The 24,611-nt window shown below is 44.9% G+C and overlaps 2 protein-coding genes across 2 annotated transcripts; both read right to left on the reverse strand.

Annotated features, from left to right (window-relative positions):
• Positions 1–499: 499 nt before the first annotated feature.
• Positions 500–11,841, reverse strand: LOC131213232 (PH and SEC7 domain-containing protein). The gene is given in 17 exon segments (XM_058207231.1): positions 500–4,630; positions 4,716–4,856; positions 4,928–5,331; positions 5,409–5,677; positions 5,767–5,962; positions 6,044–6,237; positions 6,330–7,420; positions 7,485–8,390; positions 8,468–9,042; positions 9,164–9,217; positions 9,309–9,375; positions 9,486–9,700; positions 9,760–9,813; positions 9,926–9,992; positions 10,648–10,860; positions 11,542–11,592; positions 11,705–11,841. Coding segments are annotated over 15 exon segments (4,707 nt in total). The 5' UTR covers positions 10,810–10,860; positions 11,542–11,592; positions 11,705–11,841; the 3' UTR covers positions 500–4,318.
• Positions 11,842–18,319: 6,478 nt separating this feature from the next.
• Positions 18,320–24,317, reverse strand: LOC131213233 (protein single-minded-like). Its single transcript, XM_058207232.1, has 7 exons — positions 24,308–24,317; positions 22,441–23,474; positions 22,154–22,359; positions 21,899–22,005; positions 21,626–21,773; positions 20,014–21,204; positions 18,320–19,941 (listed from the first exon to the last, which is right to left on the reverse strand). Exons 1-7 carry the CDS (start codon positions 24,315–24,317, stop codon positions 19,236–19,238), a joined length of 3,402 nt encoding a protein of 1,133 aa, XP_058063215.1. The 3' UTR covers positions 18,320–19,235.
• Between the last annotated feature and the right edge of the window lie 294 nt (positions 24,318–24,611).

Consider the following 24,611-nt stretch of genomic DNA (forward strand, 5'->3'; position numbering starts at 1 on the left):
GCATTTCCTGAATTGCAACGAGGTCCATTGGTAGCGTAGCTATGGTTTCATCAAGTCATTGCTCTTCTCAGAATGCATACGTTCCATGAGTTTAGCTTCATAATCGTAATTCTTTTTTCTAGCGTAGGTCTGTCGTCCCCAAAACCAACGCTTTCAATTGAGCGAAAGCTCAACCAGCTGAAATAAAAAAAAAACCAAAATGATCGTATTCCGTGAATATGGTTTTCAGTGAATTGGTTATTTGCCTTCATTCACAATGATCTCTTCGAAAAACGATGGCAGAAAAAAGTTCAAAAAATTTAAGTAGAATTCTGTCGTCTCTTATAATAAACATAGGGATAATTGGTTCAATGGTTACATGCGTATCACCTCACCGGGGGTAAAACAGAATTAAAAAAAAAAACAAATCAAAATCAAAACGATTGACATGGTGACATGATATTGTACACGCCTAATGCGAAACGAAAATCTTCGAACTGTTTTTAACCTATAGGCCTAATATATTTATATATTTTTCGGAATACAACAAATATTACACATACGGTTACGAAATCAATAAATGCTCGCCGCGGTGGCAAGGTTTGGTCTCTCTTATTGAATCCTTGGGCTTGCTGCTGACGACTATCCCTGTATGCCTGACTCACAACACCCTCTCATCTTCAGTTGACTATAAAATATGAACGTTAACGAAGATTTTATTTATTTGAACGCAAGAAAATAAATAGAAAATTCAAAAACTGTTCATTACGATCGGTTTGACTGTCACTCGGTGATCACTAGACTTCGTTGTATCTATTGTGAGCCTCCAAAACTTCATTGAAGCCACATGTATCCTAGAGGGTACTGGTACAAGTGCGAGCCAAGAATGTGTGTGCTTTTGAGTGTATCATTCTTATGCTAAGCCTTCTCATGTGTTTTTTTCAAAAATTACGTTCTAGTTAAATTAAACATTGCGACCAAAGCAGACACCTAAACGAAAAAGTAAAACTAAAGCACATTCACATATCTAAAACGAAAGAAATCAGAATACTTACTATACAGTCACGAAGATGGTTCGTCTGTGTTACAGTAATGTCGAGTAAATTATTCATAAAAAAACTTGATCTTCAATCTCTCCTAACTCTCATAACTGCCTACCAAACTGTTAGGTTAGAGCGATATGATTGCATCAGTTTAGGTCGATGTCTGCAGGTAGAGGGAAGGATCAGTACTACCTAGACGAGGTTGAATTTTCAATATACCTGTGCTTTCTCACGCTATGTTGATTGTACCGAAAGATTTAACGATATCTAATCCCTGCTGTAACTGGACGATAGTTCAATAATAGTAATAAAAGGAGGAACCGTAACATACGTTTGTTTCACTGCCGAAAAAGAAGTTGTAAGGGATTGAGGATGTGTGATGTTGTGAATTTCGAATAAGCGGAAAATGTTTGTTTTGTTCTGTGGTACTGATCTCTAGATTTCTTTTTTTGATTTCGTATTTCATTATTATTATGAAAATAACGCTATCGATTTATTTTATAGCATCATGTTTAACCACGTTAGGCATGACGGGTCTGCACATCTGATCACCTAATGCTGTTGATTATTTTCACCCGTTTCCTTACGTTTATTGCAATCATCAAGAGTAATCAATTTCAAAGAAGAGAATTTTTCGTTTCGCTATTGACACTACACGATAAGTAAACACTCTAACAGCTAAAATGTCCTATTTATTCCAACGCTCCACATTCTATCGTTGCTACGCAACCGAATTTTGATGACGGGTTCAAGTGATTGCACATCAACCTGATCAGGGATGTTTTAAGCCGGCCGTAAAAGAGACTATCCGAGTCTTGAAAGTGAAAATACAGATGTCGATGTACTGTTTTGTTATCTTTCTCGTATAAAGAATTTTGCATTTTCGTAGAATCATTTTTGTATAATCATCACGTAACTACTGTCAATTTAAGATTTCAGAGAATATGCTTTACCCATGATGAATTTTATTACGGACTTGCATGCTCATGGATCATGACAAATATCACGTTTTACTCCTTGTCGTCTCCTTTCCTTCAACAAATTTGATTCCTTCACGGCAAACCCGAAGGTTATTGACCAACATGTTTGTTTTTGAATGTTGCAAGCAAGCACAACAGTAAACACCCCTGTAACACCCATGAAACTACATTAAAAACCTGGTAATTAAAAAAAATCACGAACAACACCATGCAGTTAAGATAAGTTAAGATTACTCATGCATTCGTGCACCTGTTCACTGAAACTAATGAAACTGAAACTAAACTAAACTGAAACTAATAATGAAAATGAGATATAAATAATATACTACTGTTTCTAACAAAGAAAAAGAATTATTGATTGACTGTCGCGAACTATATTAGATTGAGGGATACGATACGATACAATGGATTCTTCATAGAAAATAGCTTAAGCAAATCTTCTTAATCCTCCAATTTACCATTTTTCCTCGGTACCCAACCCGTTGACGATACAGAAAGGAAGTTAAATGGAGTTGAAGTGTACAGCCATGTGGGAACAAAATTATTTACTTCAATTTGGCGCCAAGCCGTACTAGAAAACGTGCCGAGACACTCTGCCTTAAACCACCATTCTGTCATGGTGCACGATCGCCCGTAATCATGTTAGGTTGGTCTTTCATTTCATACCCTCTTCCATTTTGAGTGCAACTGTTTAATCATGTATCCCATGTATTTGCAACTAAAACACGTGTGTTTAATACTTGTCGAGCGCCTTCAAATAGTGGGTATACCAGAAGTACATTCTGTTGTGACTCCACGATCGCTACAAATATTTCATGAGATCGTTACTTACGTCACTTTTGTTTTTAACTCAAAATACTAAGTTCTGATGTAAGTCGTCGGTAGATCATAATTGGCAGGTCATACTACAATGAACAACGGTATGGGTATTTCTGGAGTTCTGCAAAATCATGACTTTCTTTTTGATCCACAGGCATAGTAATAGACGCAGAGCAAACACATAACTTTACAAATAAAGTAATACAATGAAAATTGTGAATTTTAAACATGCAATGTATGCATATCACGCGGTGTATGTACTGTAATGGCAACAAAGCATTGTCACTTTAGTACCACCGATCGGCATCTATCTGAAGTTTTCTTAAAATAAGAGAATATTTCAACGACCACGAGAAACAATACTCGAAAAATAATAGGGCTTACTGATTATACGGCTTCTAAGAGCCATTTCATACTTTTCCTAACTGATGGTGTATAACCATTAAAAATATCTCCTTCATATAATACTATGCACAATAGAAGAATAGGAACCACACGCATTCACGATAGAATTGTTTAGAGATAGATATCTCTGTACGTTAATGTAAAATTGCGCAGACGGTAATTTCACTATCTCTTTTTTCGTTTTGTATGAGCTACTTTAAACACAATCCCTATTAGCCTTCCCATATTCAACACTCTACTTTTCATCTTTAATTGTGACCAAAGCGGTACGCTTATTCTCTTTATAACATAAATTGGTTGCTACAGTGATGTGACACGCTTTGCAAATCACTCATTTTTGGAATTTTTGCCTTGTCTCCCATTATTTTATCGATCTGGACTATAATTTGAACAATGGTTTGGCAGCACATTGCAAGCGTAAAACCAGGCGTATAATAGACAAGCGACTATATCCAATTGTCCAACCAATAATACATAATCCGCACAAAATATGCGGACCAGAATTTCTAAACAGCAGTAAACGCAAAAACACGAAAAAGTCCGCTTTTTCGGAGAAAAGCTTGTTGAAGATGAAAATTTAATCCTTTATGAATACAGAATAGCCGCAGCATTATCTTCTGCTTCTCCAAGCGTCACTCACTAGCCAAAAGTCATTCGATCTCCTATCGATCGTTCGATGTGTTGATGATTAGCAATAAGGGAAACAAATTTTATTAATAATATTATTATGGATTATCGTAGTAATAGTATGGTTCATGTAACGATCTCGGTATGATCTGCGCCCGCTTTTAAAAGATGAAGCAGGATCTAATGCTTTCAATCATACGTTGGCTGCATAAATAATGAAATGAATTTATAAACAAATTAAATATTTTGTTGTTCTCGAAGACGAAATCTTAACGATACAATCATTCCTTCTGCTTACAACCGTTATCTCCAATTTATCCAATCCCATGTATGCGTGTTGCATGTATGCATGTTTGTGAATGTAGAAATGAATGATCCCCATCTGTTTTCAGATCGTGAACATTTTTTGAGCAATGGGAGTAACGAAAACTATAAGACACAGGCGTATAATACTCCCATGACCCGTCAGCCAAACTCCTGTGAATCATCCGAACGATACATGGCAACTCCACCGTGCTCATACTTGTTTCCAACACCAGCAGCTCGAAGATTGTTTGTTACAGCCACAGTCGCAGCCTCTACATCGCCCTGTTGCTCTATTGTTGACTGGTGTTGGTGGATAATGTTGCCAGCAATAGTGCGACGCCCCACTTCCTGCGGCTCAGAAGAACCACTAATCATCGATGTATCAGAACTACCATCCTGGCTGCCGAGTTCCGCATGGTCCACACTGAGGCGGGAGCTTAACAAAGTATAGTACGTACGGTAGCGCTTAATCTGATCGGATAAGTATACGCAGAAGAGTTAGATATAAAAATAAAATCTATAAATTGCCTACGTTAATGCTCTTAATGCCACCCACCTCGAATTCGAGATACTGTTCCTTATCTCGATAATTTTGCAGGTTCAAACCCTTATTGCCAGTTACGGGATTCGACTTATGCTCCTCAAGCAGGCGTTTATGTTTATCAATCTGATGGTAGTGCGAAGCTAATTGTTCACGCTAAGAACAGAAAAAACATATGACGACTAAAGATGACCATGACGATTCGAAAGAATTCTCGAGCAACTCACCATAAGTAACTTGCTCTGCATGCTTGGTAACAGTGGGCGTTGGAATCGCCTTTGACTACCTACACCACCCTCAAGTGGTGGAGCCGAAAAAGCAGCGCAAACGAAATTGATTGTGTCGATCCATGACTGAAGCTCCTTCGAGTCTCCCGCTTGGAATAGAAACTCCGATTGATCTGCAGTCTGTAGACGGAAGACGTGTTCCTTCTTTGTATAATCGATCGCTCGAGTGGCCAAAGCATGGTGAATTCGAATTGCATTATGCACATGATCGGACATTTGGTATTTCCTGAACGTATGCTCGTCTTTATGTAGATACAGCGCCAGATCACGAACCGTGCAGAAGACCATCTTCCATGACCGACGTCCAAAAGGAGCTGTGCGTAGCAAAAAGGATTAACATGAAGGGGTTTCATTCAAAACTATGGTTCAAGCATACACCACAATCACCATACTCTCATTCTTGTTAACCTAGTATACTTACTTCGTTTATTGTTCGCTTCACTGCAACATTTCCGCATAATATAACCTTTTTTATACTCCACGGCGGCCATCATCGAAGGCGTATCGAAGAAGGAGTTCGAACCAATCGGAGGACCCTGCAAACTTCCTCCGCCACCTCCAGCGTTAGCTACACTACCACCGCCGATGCCTCCTCCTGCACTTCTCAAAACACTACTGGCTTCATTACTGAGAATTACACTGCCGCTATTATCTCCCACACGCCGATCCTTTACTTCTGGTTCATCATCACTGTAGAGAAATTAACGAAAGAGCATAAGGCAGGATGATAAAGGTGATAATATCTATTTATCTATCTTATCTATCTTTTCAACACTTACACGGCCCACTCGAATGGTTGATTTTTTATTGCATGGTACAGGTGCTTGAGCACATCCTTAGGAAAGTTAATTCCATCATTGAGTTCTTTTAGATTTTCGATAAACTCTGTGCATGTCATGCGAGCTCGTCCCATGTTGGGACCATGAAGATCCGTGTTTAATAGCATGATTGCGCATGTAAGCGTGTGCACCGAATCTGCAACAATACAAACAATACAAGAAAAATTTGATAATTTCAACGATTATAGATTTAATATTTGTTATTCATATAATTTACCTTGAGAACGAAACGAATCTGGGTTGCAATCTAAGTAGCGACGAGAGAAATGGTTTAGAACACGTTCCCGTTCTTGTGTTTCGCCGGATAGCGAAAACTGGTTTAAAAAGATGCGCAACGCCTCATCCAATGAATGGTTTTCAAAGTTAAAAAACTTCAGGTATTCTTCAGCAACAGCGCGGGTGAATTCGTTGCTATAAATAATGTAAGAAAAAAGAGCTGATGTAGGGTGGCAAAATAACAACGTTTTCCATTTGGCTATGAATTTACAGTAGAATTGGCTTACTTTTTGCTCAAATGCCGCGAAACATGACTTTTTTTGAAGCCCTCCAGATTAAACAGGCGCTTGGCTAGTCGTTCTGCAGACGGGATGTCTACACCTTTTGGTGAGTATTGGAAGGAGTGCAACGACTCGACGTCACTGCCATCGTCCGAAACGGGCGGCGACGCCTCACGTGTCAACAGTCCAACATCAGCAGCACCCACGCTTACGTTGGCAGTCTCATCAATTGGTTCATATGCGCCAATGGGAAATCCACGTTTGCTATCAGTGTCGTTTTTAAATGCAGCACTATTAGTCTGAACGAAATTGGCTTTTAGGTTACTACCTATAGCACCACTAATCGATCGTTTCTGCGAGGCACCAGTATTGGTGTCCTCTTCCATGATCCCTCCTCTAGCGTCTTTTTTAGCGTCACCAGATCGTACTGGAATTACGACACGGTAATCGCGTTCGACACTAGGGTATTCACCACGAGTGAAAGCCTCTGACAACAAGATCGTCGAGTCTGAATCTTCACTTGGATCACTAAGTATTAGATCCATTAGTTCACCAGTAGTTAGCAAATCTTCACCGTTATCCTGAAAGTCTGGACTTGAGATAGCTTCGGACAAACTCAGATCCGTTCCGATAGACGTGTTTGCTATACCCGATCCCGAACCGCTACCCATTGTACCGACTTGCACCGCAACCGCGCGTCCTGCTGTCTGCTGTTGCTGACCTATCATATTTGGGAATCCGAGCGCTGATGGGATGTTACCGGGAACACTGGCGGCACCTGGTTCTAACTGACTACCATTGCCATTTCCCTGATGTGAATGTTCTCGTGAACCGCCAGAGGAGGTCATCACGGACGAAGAGACGGATGTGGGCGAAATCGGACTACCGCTTGGCGAATGATGTGTTGACGAACTTGGCGAGCTAGAAAATGACACTACGGCACGTACGGCCGTTGTAGCCGACGCAGATCCCGGTACCATCCTCTTATCAATATCGCCAGCTACATCGCCGCCTATCTTGAAGGCACCAACGATGTCAGTCTGATGCGCTGCTGGTTGATCATTTATTGATTTGTGTACAAGTCCGGAATCGGAAATCTGCAAACAGAATGCACCAATCAATAAATGAGTTGCTCTTTCATTGTTTTTGTTCTTAACCTACCATGCGGTCGTCAGGAGCATCGTAGCGTGGATCAAGCAATGTATTCAGCGAGCTATTTACGTCCTCGTCGATGTCGATCGAAACAACTGCACCGATGCCTCCATCGCGTTGCGACTGTTGTAAATGATCCTCTGATCGGCTAGTCCGGAAGCCCACTGCATAACGTTTACGGATTGCTCCTCCATTCCCTGCATCAACAAATGCAGAGCCTGCCACATCACTACTGGTCGATACTGCATCCGCTCCTCCCCCAGTACCATCTAAGGATGCAAATTCCTGATTCTGTGATGATACTGAAACAGGAAGCGCTCGTAAAGCTTGCGCAGCCTGTTGTACGTCTTCGTCATCATTCTCGTACAACCTTGACAGAGGAATAAGACTTCCAACAGATCCTGGAGGATGGGGTGCAGTTTGATAACTAATGCTATCGTCAAAAATGCCTTTTACCATCATATAGTCTGGGCTGGTTGGTAACGAACTAACAGCTATCTCGTTATTAGATCGCTGCAACCCGCTGGAAGAGTTACCACTCGCACCTCCATGGATGAATTGGTAACCAGCAAATTTCAGTGTTGGTAAGTTCTCCGCAAAATTTTTATCTTCCGAGACACTAGAAATCTGCGACGACTTCATATTGTAACTGTTGCTCAAGCTAACGCGGTTGTCATCTATGACACTCTTTTCCTTGGTACGTGCAAGGTCGCTGCCTCCGATCGACAGAAGAGGAGAAGATGGACTAGGCGGTTGTGTCGCACCATTGTCTATTCCGCTATTCGGCCCCACCAGACTAGTACTGACGCTACTGGAACGCTCTTCCGAGACGCTCGTTGAAGATGACAACGTATCGTAGCCGATGGGTGCCGTGTTCTTGCCTTTTCCACTGCCCCGCTTCTTGTTGGTTGTTCCCTGCAAGCCAAACAAAATTGAGTAAAGCGGGTATTTGTAGAAGTAGAAACAATTTTATTATCTGTTACTGAATATACCTCAAATTCGTATCTTGGTTCGAACCACGATTCTCCAGTCATTACATAGCGGCGGTCATCGGAGCGCTTTGAGGCACGCTCTGCGGGGACATTGTTGCCGTCTTCATCATCGCTGTTATCGTCATCATGATCGTCTCTGTAACCTTGCGCATTCATCTGCGAAACAGATCGAGCAGGTTGTTGACAGACTCGGCGGTTGCTGAGCGGTGACTGTGGCGCACTCCACGAGTTGGTAGTTGGAATCTTGGAGCGCCGGCCGTTATCTTCCAATATATTAATGCGGAAAGTGCAACTATGCTGCTGTCCGCTACTGGCAGTCACCTTTGGAATCGTGTGGATTACTTCAGGCAATTTTGCGCGCTTCGCTTGTGAAAAACGGGGCGCTGGAATGGAGCTGGCTTTGCGTAGCGTTGGGCTTTGCTTTGATGCATTTTTTATGCTGCTGCCGGTAGTCTGTTGCTGGTATTCAGCTATCGGACTGCTCTTTTTGTCGCTCAAGTTGGATTGCGACTGAGAGAGGTGTTTCTTGCCAAGAAACTGAACATGTTGGTGTACATGTTTATGAACGGCTTGATCTAAAGGTGGTAGAGGACGAAAATAGCCTCCGTTATATTGCAGACCGCGTTTCTGCTTTTTATTTATTTTGTAAAACCATTGATTAGGAGTGTTGGTGAAATAGTCTCCACAGATACATACCACGTTTCATTTGGGCTCTTATTGGATCGGTAGCAGTTCGAAGGCATTTCAAAACTGAAAATTATTTCATACAATAACACCAGAACAGGATAGGTTGACAATTAGCATAATTATTCGAGTTTGTCCAAGTCGCATTCAAATTTACCTTCATGAGGCGGGCTAAACTGAACATCATGCCCATTTATCTTGAGAAACACATCGCCTACTTGTACCTGAATAAAACAAAGCACACAAATGTGGAAACATACTTAGTGTTGTGTTGGAGTGCTGGAAATCATAATAAGTATTGGACGAGCCCAACAAGAGATGAAGCAAATATGACCTTCTCACAGAGAGCTGCAGGCGTATTCGGATAGATGCCAGAGATCACATGCTCCACCAGTTCCGATTTGTATAGCTCAAACCCGAAACCCCAGCGATCGACTGGCCGTGGTATTGTAACAGTGTACACTTCCGGCTCCTTTTGTGGTTCCAACTGTGGTCGAAATTCCCCGGAGCTTCTGGCCGCGCTACAGACTAGTTTTTTTATTTTCGCGTCTGAAATAGATGTATAGAACGTAGTAAAATACTTTCATTCACCTCATGCAGTCTCCTACCTTTGCGTAAATGAAGTTTCATATTTTTCGGGGACTGTCTGATTTGTTTGAGAACTGAAATTAATGAAAACAAAATACATTTGAAGATATAGCATGTGAATGAGCTGAAGAATGAGAGAAAGCTGATAAGGATTGGCGCAGGTTGATGCTAAGATAAAATATGTACCGTGTTTGGATTCTAACAACGTGACATCCTTGCCATTAATTTTCAAAATGACATCTCCGATCTCCACCTGAAATAGAAGAGATTAGTAACACGTAGTTAGTTGACGATACAACATGAATGTTTGAAGTTCGCAAAAATTGGCGTGATGGTCAGTGAAGATGTAACATACAAAAGTTTATCATCTGAACATTATAATAGAAAATGAGATTGAAGCGTCTTTTTAAATCGCTTGGCAATATTATATGATGCAATGGCATACGTTGAGGAAAATAAAACCTGATTTGCACTAGAATGTGCTTCCAATGTGCTGAAACTACATTATATAAATTTTTCATGTGTCTGCGTCACTGATTGCTAAAATGAGTAAAATTATTATTTAGACGATTTAATAAATGTGTTGACCTGATTTTTGATTGACTTAAATTGATTCATCCTCGTTATTCATAAAACTCTTTGTTTGTTTGATTAGGCCTGACCAGCACTTTGCATTGCCAGTGAAAGTTTGCGACATTTAGCAGGCATCGAGGTACTGAAAACCATGAACAATAAAATGGGGCTCTTCGCTTCATGATGTTGCTTCGTGGTGAAACAACAAAATGATTGATGGCGGATGCCTTGAACTCGGAACTTTTCGTTTGTGTAGGCCCTAATTTGAAACTAATTCAACCACATATTGGAAAGATCGAAAATAAGAAATGTGTGCACTCAATAGCGATCATTACCTTCGAACACATTGCTGCCGGTGAATGCTCCAAGATTTGGTAAATGACATGTTCTCCAGTTTCCAGCTGGCGAACCTTGAAGCCAAATGAGGTACCTCGTACCATCCGTAATGCGACCGTAACTTCTTCGGCCATCTTGGATGGCCGAGTTAGACCAGACATTTAAACAGATCCGGCGCACCGGCACTTACTAACACCATTCACAGGATGCTGCTAAAAGAAAAAGCGATTTTTTTTAAATATCTTGCTGCGTACTCGAATTTGTAGCAATTAATACTACTATTTTAAAATTTTGTTAAATAACAATACAATATTTAATATGAATTCTCGTTGCACACACATGCACACCCTTAAGATTGCTTCACACTGATTGAATGATGTGCCGGTCTTTGATTGCGTTGGTTGGTGCTGAAGACTGGACCGGCCATCACGGTTACCATGGGGATAGGCTGCTACGAAAAGTTGACTTGAAAAACGGTTGCTTTGATTGTTGCTTAACTGATCGGCTGGTCTTTCGTGTTTCTGGTACGTGGATGGGTTTGTGAAAGGCATCCACATCCAAGAATCTTGCAGCACGTCAACGTCGCCTCCATATAGTGCTGCAACTTAACACTATGTCTAGGCCCACATGTTCGCTTTACGTTCTTTTTACAGATTCCACTCGTAGGATACGGATAGGATAGGATGCGGAAGCGCAAGGTGATAGCAAAGAAAGTGGCGAAAAGAAACAATCAAGGGGATTTTTATCACCTTGCCCATGCGTGAGCCGAAAACGAATCTCAGGCTCCGCCAATCTCTAGTATCCAGCCAGCTGACCAACGGAGATGTCACCAAAAAAACCCGTCCATAAGCGTTGCGGCAATAATGGTGTTGGTTCGACGCACACGTACGTACCTACCTCAATACGAGGCTGCTGGTGTATCGGTTATGCTGTCCTGTATGATTCTGGCTCGAATATAGAAAACGAAAGAAACTGTTAGCTGCCGCACCGATGAACCGGACTTCCTTCGACGCCCGCCACCCAAAACTAATTGGTACTGACGGTCGGCTTTCTCACCGTCCTCCTTCGGTGGGTGAGCGGCTGGAATGTAACACACTTTGCAAAGAGCACTGCTCCAGTACAGGCTCCCGCAAATACACTATGCCGGCATTTCGAAAGCGCGTTAAACTGAGCAAATTTGAAGGCAATATCCAACCGCACTGCACCCGTGCCACACCGTGTTTCTATTTTTGTTGGTCACCTAATTCCCGCACGCTAATCGGACGCTCGACACTTCCAGCTCGTACATGGTCACGGAATTATTGTTTGAGTGACGCATCCATTTCACAAAGCCTCTAGCCGTCCGGCGATACGACCGGTTTCACTTCTCCATTACATTTCACGTATGTCCCAGCGCAAGCCTTGAATGTGTGTCGGTCACATTTTCTTCGGTTAGTAAGTGTTAAAATGCTAGTAGATTATGTTAAATAATAGAAACACAACGCTAAACAAAATAAAAACATATTATGTCTATTGTTCCAATTAAACAAGGTCTTTCCGAACTCTGAAGAGGAACGATATGATTTTTCGGACGAATGTCACGTCCAGATGTCGCTAGTGTGTCCCGAAAGAGCGAAAAGGTTACAAGGTATGTGTAATTATTTTACATGATATGCTCCAAGCGGGCTTTCGTACATGTCGGCACATGTACGATGAATTCTATCTCAGTGTGATACTCATTGCTCAGATGTAAAATAGTTCTTATTTTCGGATTTCATTCAACTAATAACGAACGTTGTTTCGGCGTCTTTTCCTATGCTGTATATTTATATTTACTGTCGTCAGCTGTATGTTTATATGGCTACTCTAAAATCTCGTTGTTTTCCCATAATATTGGCCATAATATTGGAAACAGCCATTGTTTTGTAGTAAAGTCGTGTCGAATGTGGCGTCTTATCGAGTCTTATTGAGCGTCATTTTGGTATCAAGTTTATATGATGTCAATGGCTGTATTAGCTGTTGGAAATTTATAACTTCTTTAGTTGTTTGGTACGGAAATTGGTATCGTCTACACTTTCCGAAGCTTAGCTAATTTCCAAAATCTAGGCACACCACCGCCGAAGCCGGTGGTGGTGGTGCCTGGTGGCCGGCGGTACGGTGGTGTGCGTGTAGACCCGTTCTCACCATAGTGGGGTGCTCAAAAAGTTCGTAGCCAGAATAGCTCACGCGCTCGAGCGCTGCTACGCGTCTTAGTTTGTTTTGTTTTTTTATAATGGTACACTTTTAATATGAAAGTATGTGAAGTTTCATTTCAATAGATCACTTAGACCATTCAATCGGAGACCATACTGAATAATAAAGTGTATTTCAAACCGTAGAAATGTATTTTTCTCATCGAGGCTACGAACTTATTGAACCACCTAGCACTGTGTTCGAAGTGTTTCCGCACAGCAGCAATCAAAGTAACCGTTTTCGAAGTCAACTGTGCGAAGCTATTTCTTTCGCGGTCATTTCGTAGCTGAGCGTTCGTGACAGTGGGCGCAAGTTGTATTGTTGTAACTATAAATTGAAAAATTTTGATCTTTTTGCGACACAAACTGTGAAATTGCATTCTTATTCCACTTAGTGCCTGGCCTGGTGTAAATCAGACATCCACGATGAACCCAATGGTTACGGTCACATTGCGAAAAGAAGGAAAAGATTTTGGCTTCACGGTTCGCCAGCTGAAATCTGGCTTCTACGCAATTTGCAAAATCTTGAAGCATTCACCGGCAGCAAAGTGTTCGAAGGTAACGATCGCCATTGAGTGCACACATTTCTTATTTTCGATCTCTCAAAAATGTGGCTGAATAAGTGTTAACTTAGTGACAGCACACAACATCCGCCATCAATCGTTTTGTTGATTCGCCACGAAGCAAGGTGCTACATCATCTTACATCTTATTTTTCAGGTTATGGTTATGGTTTCAGGTTAGGTTATGTATATGTCAATGCCTACATGTCGCGAAATTCCACCGGTTTTTGCAAGGACTGGTCAGGCCAATTAAAAGCTTTTTAGATTCAAAAAAGAAACATTTGGCAAAGCAATGGCATCTTTCAGAACTGAACGAAACAATCTTTTAACTGTTGGCTGTCCAAGAGTTGTGTTTTAAATTCGGGATGTGAAATTCACTAATTCACATTCAGATGTAAGCATGTCTATGGTGCGAAACAAAGTTTATTTTCCTTAATGTATGCCATTGCATCAATGCCAAGCGGTTAAAACGAGCGATTTAGAAAGACGCATCAATGTTACCTTCTATTGATAAATTTCATTACGCCACTGTATGTTTTTTTCACTGGCCATCAATCGAATTTTTGCGAACTTCAAACGTTTTCTTGCACCGTTAACTGACTGCGTGTTACTAATCTCTTCTATTTCAGGTGGAGATCGGAGATGTCATCTTGAAAATTAATGACGAGGATGTTAAGTTCTTAAAACCCGAAAACGGTATTTATTTTATCTTGGCATCAACATGTGCCAATTCCTGATCATCTTTTTCTTGTGACGATCATTCACATGCTTTAGCTTCGTAACGAACTCAAATATTTTTTCTTTCTATTAATTTCAGTTCAAAGAAAAATCAGTGAGTCAAAGAAAATTATAAAACTTCAATTGCGCAAAGGTACGAGACTGCATGTGGCGAATGAAAGTATTTTACTACGTTCTGCATATCTATTTCAGATGTGAAAATAAAAAAACCAGTCTGTGGCGCGGCCAGAAGCTCCGGGGAATTTCGTCCACAGTTGGAACCACAAAAGGAGCCGGAAGTGTACACTGTTACAATACCACGGCCAGTCGAGGGCGGGGGTTTCGGGTTTGAGCTAATCAAATCGGAACTGCTGGAGCATGTGATCTCTGGCATCTACCCGAATACGCCTGCAGCTCTCTGTAAGAAGGTCAGATTTGCTTGATCTCTTGTTGGGCTCCTCCAATACTTATTATGATTTCCAACATTCCATCACAACACTGAGTATGTTTCCATATTTCTGTGCACTTTTTTACTCAGATACAAGTAGGCGATGTGTTTCTAAAGATAAATGGGCGTGATGTTCAGTTTAGCCCTCCTCATGAAGGTAAATTTGAATGCGACTTGGACAAACTCGGATAATTATGCTAATTGTCAACCTATTCTGTTCTGCTGTTATTTTATGAAATAATTTTCAGTTTTTCAATGCCTTGCAACGGCTACCGATCCAATAAGAGCCCAAATGAAACGCGGTATGTATTTGTGAAGACTATTTCATCGAAATCCCTAATCAATGCTTTTACAAAATAAATAAAAAGCAGAAACGCGGTCTGCAATATAACGGAGGCTATTTTCGTCCTCTACCACCTTTAGATCAAGCGGTTCATAAACATGTACACCAACCTGTTCAGCTTCTTGGCAAGAAACACCTCCCTCAGTCGCAATCCAACTTGAGCGACAAAAAGAGCAGTCCGATAGCTGAATTCCAGCAACAAAATGCATCAAAGAAAAGCCCAATGACCGACGAATTTACGGTCGAATTAAATAAGCTAGATGATACAGTCAAATTTGGCTTCAAGTATTGCTCAGTGGAAGCTGGAGAACATGCCATTAGCGAAATCACGGAGCATTCAGCGGCAGCAAAGTGTTCGAAGGTAACGATCGCCATTGAGTGCACACATTTCTTATTTTCGATCTCTTAAAAATGTGGCTGAATAAGTGTTAACTTAGAGACAACACACAACATCCACCATCAATCGTTTTGTTGATTCACCATGAAGCAAAGTGCTACATCATGAAGCGAAGCGTCCCATTTTATTTTCCATGGTTATGTGTACGTCAATGCCTACATGTCGCGAAATTCCACCGGGTTTTGCAAATGCTGGTCAGACCTATTAAAAGGTTTTAAGATTCAAAAAAGTAACATTTGGCAAAGCAATGGCATCTTTCTGAACTGAACGAAACAATCTTTTAACTGTTGGCTGTCCAAGAGTTGTGTTTTAAATTCGGGATGTGAACTTCACTAATTCACATTCACATGCAAGCATGTCTCTGGTGCGAAACAAAGTTTTTTTTCCTTAATGTATGCCATTGCATCAATGCCAAGCGGTTAAAACGAGCGATTTAGAAAGACGCATCAATGTTACCTTCTATTGATAAATTTCATTACGCCACTGTATGTTTTTTCACTGGCCATCAATCGAATTTTTGCGAACTTCAAACGTTTTCTTGCACCGTTAACTGACTGCGTGTTACTAATTTCTTCTGTTTCAGATGGAGATCGGAGATGTCATTTTGAAAATTAATGGCAAGGCAGTCACGTGGTTAAACGAAAGGCAAGGTAAATATTTCATTTTGTCATCAACCTGTGCCAATTCCTGATCAGCTTTTTCTTATGACCTTCATTCACATGCTATATCTTCGTAACGAACTCAAATATATTTTGTTTCTATTAATTTCAGTTCTTACACAAATCAGACGGTCCGGGAACAGTATGAGACTTCATTTACGCAAAGGTAACAGAGTGTGCATAATGCGAATCAAAATCTTTCAGTACGTTCCATTTACCTATTTCAGACGCGAAAGTAAAAGAACATGTACTTCGCATGGAAAGCACCAAAACTGCATCAAAGCAAAACCCAACGCTACACAAAGCACCCCTTCCAGCACCCCTTGTTTTTGAAGCGAAGCACACAAAATTGCCTGAAGTAATGCACACGATTCCAAAGGTGATTGCCAGTAGCGGACAGAAGCAAAGTTGCACTTTCCGCATTAATATATTTGAAGATAAAGGCCGGCGCTCCAAGGCGATAAAGCCCGGCGCTCGAACTACCAAGCGCCGAGTCTGTCAACAACCTGTTGGATCTGCTTTGCAGATGATTGCAGAATCTTACAGCGAAGATCATGATGACGATGGCAACAATGTCTCGCCTAAAAAAAAGCGTGCCTAGAAACGCTCCGATTTTCCGACTGGGGAGTAGTTGTTCGAACCAAGATACGAATTTGAGGCATATACATAGTTTAAGTTATAGATAATTAATTTGTTTCTCCAGGATTTGCATTGTAAATGCTTTCTTCACTTAATGTTGTTTGGTGTGCAGGGAACAACCAACAGGAAGCGGGGCAGTGGAAAAGGCAAGAACACGGTACCTCGGCTGCCGTATAGCCGTTATGATACGTTATCATCTTCAACGAGCGTCTCGGAAGAGCTTTCCAGTAGCGTCAGTACTAGTCCGGTGGAACCGAATAGCAGAATAGACAATGATGCGACGTAACCGTCTAGTTCATCTTCTCCTCTTCTGCCGATAGTAATGGCAATGGTAGTAGTAGTAGTAGTTTATTTTTCGGTTTTAGGTTGGGTTTACAAGTATCTTCAATATAACATAATTGTTTCCTTATGTAAGTTACAATTATTTGGGTGTTTCCCTTCGGTGCTGATGGCATAGTCGTCCACGTCTGCAGCTTTGGACTCTGGGGATGTCCGAGATGTATATATTGAACAGTGGGGATAGGACACTCCCTTGGGAGACTCCTGCAGTTGGGTTGAATACAGAAGACTGTGCATTCCTGATATGTTTACGATGTTTTTTTCTATTAGAGAGAAATGATTGTATTATGTTTACAATTGGTTTTAGGAATTTCGTTTGAATTAATTCATATACTAGACCCAGATGGTGATGCTTCATAGATGGTTCATATTCCTGTGCCAGTTGGTATCGAATGCTCTTTTCCGTATCCAGCAATACTAGTCCTGCTGTTTTATTTTTGTTTAAGTTATAGTATCAATAAATATGGCTCAGCCCGTTCTTTATAGAGGAAAAACAAAATGTTGTTGCTTCGTGCTACACGATGCGAAGCGCCTCATTTTATTTTGCATGGTTTTGAGTACGTCGATGCCTGCTACAGTTCGCGAAATTTCACTGGAAATGCCAGTGCTGGTCAGGTTTAATGAAAGGTTTTAGGATTCAAAACAGAAACATTTGGCAAAGCAATGTCATCTTTCTGAACAGAACGAAACAATCTTTTAGCATTGACTCTGTTGGCTGTCTAAGAGTTGTGTTTTAAATTCGGGATGTGAAATTCACTATCATCTATCGGATATCATCTGGTTTATTCTATCCGCGTTTAGCTTTACTGAACTATTAGTAAGTATGTAAACATTAAAAGATGTTTGATTCGAAACTGTACCTGCAGTGGCTAGCAAAACAAAGTTAACTATAACGAAACAAAGAGTTTTATTGGAAACAAAATGTTAACGAGGATGAATAAATTTAAATCAATCAAAAATCAGTCAAACACATTTATTAAGTCGTCCAAATAATAATTTTACCCATTTTAGCGATCAGTGACGAAGACACATGAAAAATTTATATGATGTAGTTTCAGCACATTGAAACATTTTTCTAGTGCAAACCATGAAACATTTTTCTAGTGTTTTTTTCACTGGCCATCAATCGAATTTTTGCGAACTTCAAACGTTTTCTTGCATCGTCAACTAACTGCGTGTTACGAATCTCTTCTGTTTCAGGTGGAGATTGGAGATGTCATTTTGAAAATTATTGGACGTTGTTAGAATCCAAACACGGTACATATTTCATCTTGGCATCATCCTGTGTTAATTCATTACCATCCTTTTATTACATCTTTTCTTTCTATCGAATTCAGTTTTTAAACTAATCAAGCAGTCACCGAAAACTATGAGAGTTTATTTATGTAAAGGAGAAAGACTGTATGAGGCTTATGAAAATCATGTATATGAATCATGAGTAAAATTAGAACCACAGAAGACGTCGAAAGTGTACACTTACACTAGAACACAATCAATCGCAGCGATTTCGGGTTTGACCTACACGAAACCAGTCTGATGGCGCATGTGTTCTCTAAGCTCCACCCGAATGGACACCTGCAGCTCTTTGTGAAAAAGTTGGTCTTGTTTCGTCTCATGTTGTGCTTCCTGCTCGTCCAATACTTATTGTGATTTCCAACGCTCCAACACAACACTTGGTATGTTTCCACATTTCTGTGCACTTTTTTACTCAGGTACAAGTAGGCGATGTGTTTTCTGCAGATAAATGAGCATGATGTTCAGTTTAGCATGCCTCATGAATGCAATTTGAATTCCAACTCTATATTCCCAACAAAACTTCGATCATTATGCTCATCGCCAATCTATCCTGCTCTGGTGTTATTTGGTGGCTCACTAACAATAAAAGAACGAGCGACACATCACAGCGAAGCGAACGTAAAAAAGAGCGGAAATCCAAAACGAAAAAGGATGAAAGCCGCTGCGCCTCCTGCCGGGAAAAGTGTAACGGTGCAATAGCGCGAGGGTGCGAAGCAAACAAAGGTGGTGCGATGAAACGAAAGGGCATATTATATTAATCAAGTTAAGCAAGCAAACAAAAACACTTATTAACGCAATCAAACTCATTCCCGACTCGACTCATAGTGATTGAATTCCGGATATCCGCACATCCGGGTGCCGTTTGGCGCTCTTCACCATAAAAATATAATGCTCATAATCTAATCCGCTGTAATCGGCTACCCGTGCTCATTCTGATTAAAGTGCCTCGAAAAGGCAGTGTGTCGGCGGTGGCCCGCCTAAGTACGGCCAAATTCGCCGGCCGTCGCCGCCTGCGGCAGGGACGCTGAGGACGTTGAGGACGACGACGAGGACGACGTTGGCGACGACGAGGACGCCGATGACTCGACGATGACGCTCGTGTACTGGGAGGAACCGAACGCGCTGTCGGCGTAGTGCTCCTGGACGTCCGGCTGGTCGGCGAGTGCCACGGACGAACGCGCGTACCGCTTGCCGGCACTATGGGAAATGTCGTTGTTGTTGCTAATCTTACTGTCATTGTTGTTGTTTTTGCTTTTGTTGTTGCGCTGATCGAGGTGGTGCTGCGGGTGTGGATAGTGGCCATTATTATGTGGGTTGGCGGTTGGGTCGCCATTAGTGCCCCCGTTACAGTGATTAGCGTTGTTATTAGTTAAGCTCTCATTGGCCGTTGTGGCCGTGGTGCTTCTGCCGGAAGCAGAAACCGTAGTCGCCTGCTTCGGGGACATCTTGTCGAGGCCGTGGATCAACGCTGATGCCGCCTCGTCCATCGGTTCGCTGAGCTGACGCAACGAACCCTGCTGCTGCCCCGGTTCGGAATCTTCAAGGTAGCCGTGCAGGGAGCGTTGTTGCTGCTGCTGCTGCTGTGAGAGTACGGTGTCAAATGGGGAGTCGGTGCCACCGCGTGGTACCTTGCCACCATTCAGGGGCGCCTCGTAGAGGTAGGAGCCGACCCGATGAAGATGACTGTGGTAGTGTGTGGTATGGTGGTTCGTTTGAAGAGGTTGTTGCTGCTGCTGCTGCTGCTGATGTCCGTGCTGCTGGAGGTGATGTCCGTTCGGGGAAGCAAAGTGAAGCTCGTCGACACTGTCGGTCTCCAGCAGATCGCCGTAATCGAGCCCGGATCCAGGCCCCGACGCCAGGTTGCTCGCCTGCCGCAGCACACCGGACACCACCGAGAGCATAGGGGCGAGAGGCTGCACGTTCCCATGATGTCCATCGGCGTCCGCAAGCCCACCGGCATAGACTGAATGCGGCTGCGGTCGCGGCGGTTCCTGGTGCCGGTGATGGAGCTGCTGCTGGGGCTGGTGTTGCTGCGAGTGCACCGGAGCCGACATGGGAGGGCCGTCACCCTCCGAGCTGCTGCAGCTGTTTGAGCTGGCCGAAAACGGGCGCAACCCGAGTGGATCGTTCCGGGTGTCGTACCCGCCACCGTAGAACTGCTCGTAGTACGGTTCCAGGAACGGTCCGGCGTCTGCGGCGGCTTCCGGTTGGCCGGAGCCAGACTCCGGCCCACCGCCCATCGGGTTCAGGCAGTAGCCACCGCCACCGCTCGGCTCACCACCGGCCGCAGACCCATCGTACCCGGCCATCTGCAGCTCGTAGCTGTCGTGCGCGGCGCTGTGCAGGGCCATCGGTGGCGCGACTCCATGGCCTTGCGCGACCAAACAGGCCGAAGGCCCCACCGGCACCGCTCCCATACTGGCGTCACCGTCCAGCGCGGCCAACTGAATAAAGTTCGCCTGCTGCTGCTGCTGCTGATACGGCTGGCGTTGCTGCTGGAGTTGATGGTGATGTTGCTGGGTTTGCTGATCCTGCTGGTGCACCTGCTGATAATGCTGCGGGTACTGCTGCTGATGCTGTTGTTGCTGGTCCTGCTGCAGCGGGGCCGCCTGTGGGTAGTCCTTCGTCATCGGCGCCAGGGCACCGTACTGGTAGGTCGCCGGATGCGACGGCACCGTGTTCGTCGAGCTGCGGGTTGCTAGCGTACCACCGACCGGAGACATGTGCGTGGGAACGCCCGCCGTACTCGGGGTCACCGACGCTACTAGCGCCGTAGCCGGCTCGTTGCTGCGGTCGTTCGACGCCTCACTGCCAGTGCTCGTATTCTTGCTGCTGACAACCGACACTACCTCCGGTTTCACGTTCGCCGGCTGATGCTGGTGCACGTGGTTGCCACTGGAGGAGTGCTGCACCTCGTTCAGCAGCAGGTCCTGCACTTCCTGATTGCTGTGCGGCGGAAACACCGAGCGAGCGAGCGAGCCGGAAAGAGAAAGAAAGAAAGAAAGAAAGAAAGAGAGATTCAAAGCCTGCTCTCCAATCCTTTTAACGACCGCGCCATAAGTTATGCAGTCGGCGCCAAAATCTCTGCCTCTCTGCCAGTGCTCCGTCTTGCGGCCGCGCTGCTTGTGACGTTGTGGCCACATTACTCAGCCTTAGCTTCAATTAATCGACACGGCCACAGCTGCAGGAGGCTGGAGATGGAATTGGATTTCTCGGGGAGTGCACCGCCGCGTTATGGTGATAGAAAAACAAACGAATAACTAATAATCACAATGGCAATCGAAAATCGAGGCGCCATTCCAAAGTGCGAGGGATAACTGGCGTTCCCGAACCAGAGCAGACGGGCGGCCGGCAGGCCGGCACTTACCTAAGCACGTAGTTAACGCTGACGATGCAGTGTGGGCGCGAGGAGCGCGTATTGTGGACGACGGTGGCGTACGACTGCACCCACGTCCACCCGCCACCCTTCGTAAGGAATCGATAGTACTTCGTCGTAACCTGTCCCTTGTACATTACTGGGCGAGCGGGGTTTTTTTTTTTGATGTTCACACATAACCGGCGGGGGCGATAACGTGGTAAAAAAGAAAGTGTGAGAATCAGAATAGAGGGGTTCACCGCTGCGGCGGTGGGGGGCACTTACAGATTTGATGCGAGTAGCGCATATGGAGGATGTCGGCCGAGTGGACGTACTGGTAGAGCGTTTTCTCTATCAGATCCTGTGGCTCGTACCCCGTCAGCTGGGCGACCCTGTGGTGGGGTGGGGTGGTAAGAAACGACCAACATTTGACAAACGGCGTGGATTTACCGGGCTGTGTCAACACACGGCCATCGATCGATCCCAGTAAAAAGGAACTGGAAAAAGACCCAAAATTCAGAAACCCGAAACCGCACTCACTTGGCGTCGAGAAAAATCAGCTTCAGGTCCATGCTGGCACGGAACATGAACATGTTTTGGTAGAGCTTGATTTCCGTAATGGCCGACGGTGGGAGCGAGTGACCGACCGCCACCAGGCCCAGGTTCTGGATGCAGCTGTGCCCATCGCCGTACGTCGCGTCGCCCGGGTAGATCCGAGCCTTCAGGTAGCCGGAGCAGTGGATCACCTGTGCGTGCGGGAAGAGTAAGCGGTGTGTGTAGGTAGGTTGGTTGGGTAGGTTGGGCCGGAGCTGGGGCGGCCAACCTACCTTGTAGCCGCTCGTCGTGAGGCCAGCGTTCCGCTTCGCCAGCACGCACTTCATGCGCAGAAAGAATGTCCGCTCGATCTCGATCGTCTGGGAGTGCTGGTGCTGGCCGTAGGTGTGGTGGTGGTGGTGGTGGTTCTGATGATAGTGACCGTGGTGCTGGTGGGACTGCCCGTACCCGTACGCCGCTCCCACGAACGGTGTGCTAGGGGCCGAGCCGAGCGGGGAAAGGCTTTCCGCCAGCTGCTGCTGCTGCTGCTGCTGCTGCTGCTGCTGCTGGTGATGTTGACGGTGGTGATGCAACGATGGTAGCTCATTGGGTCCTGCCGACTGGGGAGCAGCCATCGAAGCGCCCTGTGGAGGGGATTCCGGCGTCGCCGGTTGGAGCAGTCCGGCGAAGGGTGAGATGGGTGATTCCACCACCGCCGCAGTATCCCCGACCATGGCGAGCACGGTGGCACCGGGTCCGAGCAGTGCCGACGAACCGTGGACGTCGGCCATGGTGGCGACCCCGCCGCCACCGCCACTACCGCCGCCACCGCCGCCACCACCAGCCCCAACCGGAGAGGTGACGAACATGTTGGGCTGCAGGGACAGCACCGACGTCATCTCGTCCTGGTCGTAGTTGTGGATGTACTCGTAGATCGAGTTACCGGTCAGCTCGACCTGGCTCAGCCCGAGGTGCACCGAGGCCGTCTCGGAGATGTACATGATCTTGCCGTCCGGCGCGACGACGAAGATGAACCCGTCCAGCGTCTGCAGCAGGTGCGACCCGAGCTCCTTGATGGCGAGGTCGCGCGGATTGTTCGGGATGTGCTGCGAGCCCCACGCGTCCCCCAGGCCCTCCGGGAACACCTGGCGCATCTTCAGGTAGGACGTGGTCAGCCGGATGATGGACGCCTTGTCGAGCTGCGACGTGATGGCGCTCGGCAGCGGCAGCAGCTTGGCCAGCTCCAGGAACTCGGCATTCTCCTTCTCGCGCCGCGATCGGGCCGCGTTTTTGCTCTTTTCCTTCATCGCACAGCGGGACGTGGGACCTGCCAGACGAGAGGCGATGAAGCGCTAGTACGGTACGGTCGGGATACGCGCTTACTAAACATTGCCCACGCCCCAACAGTTTCGCCGAATCGACTCAGTACTCTACTTCGTGCGCTAACCAAAAAAAAACCAAAACCAAAACCAAAACCACTAGCAACTAGTGGCGCCCTCCCTCGGATCGGAGTCTCGAATTTCCCTCTCCCTGGAAAAATCGTCAAACGATGCGATTTGACTTCACCAGCGGTGTGATGTTGTTGTGGCTCTATATATGAAGGGCGTAGGCGTTCGCCTACGTGTAGACCATCAAAAGGCTGATTCAAGGCCGATCAACGGATGATGGAAGAATTCTATTAGGATTTTCGCTGTCTCTCCCCCCCTTTCTCCTTTCTCTCTCTTTCTCACACACAAACATTCACAAACTCACACTTCCTTTCCGGCTGAGATGCGCGCTCTACCCTCTCTCTCTCTCGAGAGAGAGAGAGATACCTACGTCATCTCGTGTGTCACAGGAGGCACCTTTATCACTGACCATAGTAGTAGCACAAAGAATGAGCATTTCTTGTTCATCGAACACTTCTACCTCGTTCCTTTTGTTGGTTGGAGAAACCTACAGGTTCAGAGATCTGATCTGATCTGGTACCGCCAATTTTTCACCACGCGCTTACCATCACTGGTCCACGCTCACTCGGGGTGGCCATTAAATTTTCCATCACCCTCAGGGTTGACCCCGGGCGCACAACCAAGGCTTCCTTGCTGGTGTGGAGTGCTACACACCTTGCCACACACCACCCTGACGATCACCACCACCACCGGTCACGTGAAAGCAACTTACTTTTCGGCATTTTTCCCCGTCTTTTATTCACCGGCAGCCTGAGCGGTTCAGGTCGGGTTTTGGCCAGTGAATCTGGCGCGCGAAGTTCACAGGAGTCGTTGTTGAGTCAACCGCAAGGTCCTGGGACGTGAGCCACCGCAGCATTCTGCGATCCAACCGATCCACAGCGAAGTAGGGAGCTCCCAAACTCCCAACCAGTCCCAGCCCGATCGAACCTATCTGGAGAGGGCCCCCGTCTGTCGCACAGCACCGGCAGACGATCACTGGTCGCTGCTGCTGCTGCACTTGCCCGTGTCGCGCAGTG

Source organism: Anopheles bellator, chromosome X (assembly GCF_943735745.2).
Source record: "Anopheles bellator chromosome X, idAnoBellAS_SP24_06.2, whole genome shotgun sequence".
NCBI lineage: Eukaryota > Metazoa > Arthropoda > Insecta > Diptera > Culicidae > Anopheles > Anopheles bellator.

Bases quoted from the DNA above. Each gene is read 5' to 3' on its own strand.
- LOC131213233 (XM_058207232.1), bottom strand. The intron at 22,360-22,440 runs GTAGGTTGGCCG...CCGCACGCACAG, and splicing joins TCACGACGAGCGGCTACAAG to GTGATCCACTGCTCCGGCTA. The intron at 21,774-21,898 runs GTAAGTGCCCCC...CCGCTCGCCCAG, and splicing joins GCGCTACTCGCATCAAATCT to TAATGTACAAGGGACAGGTT.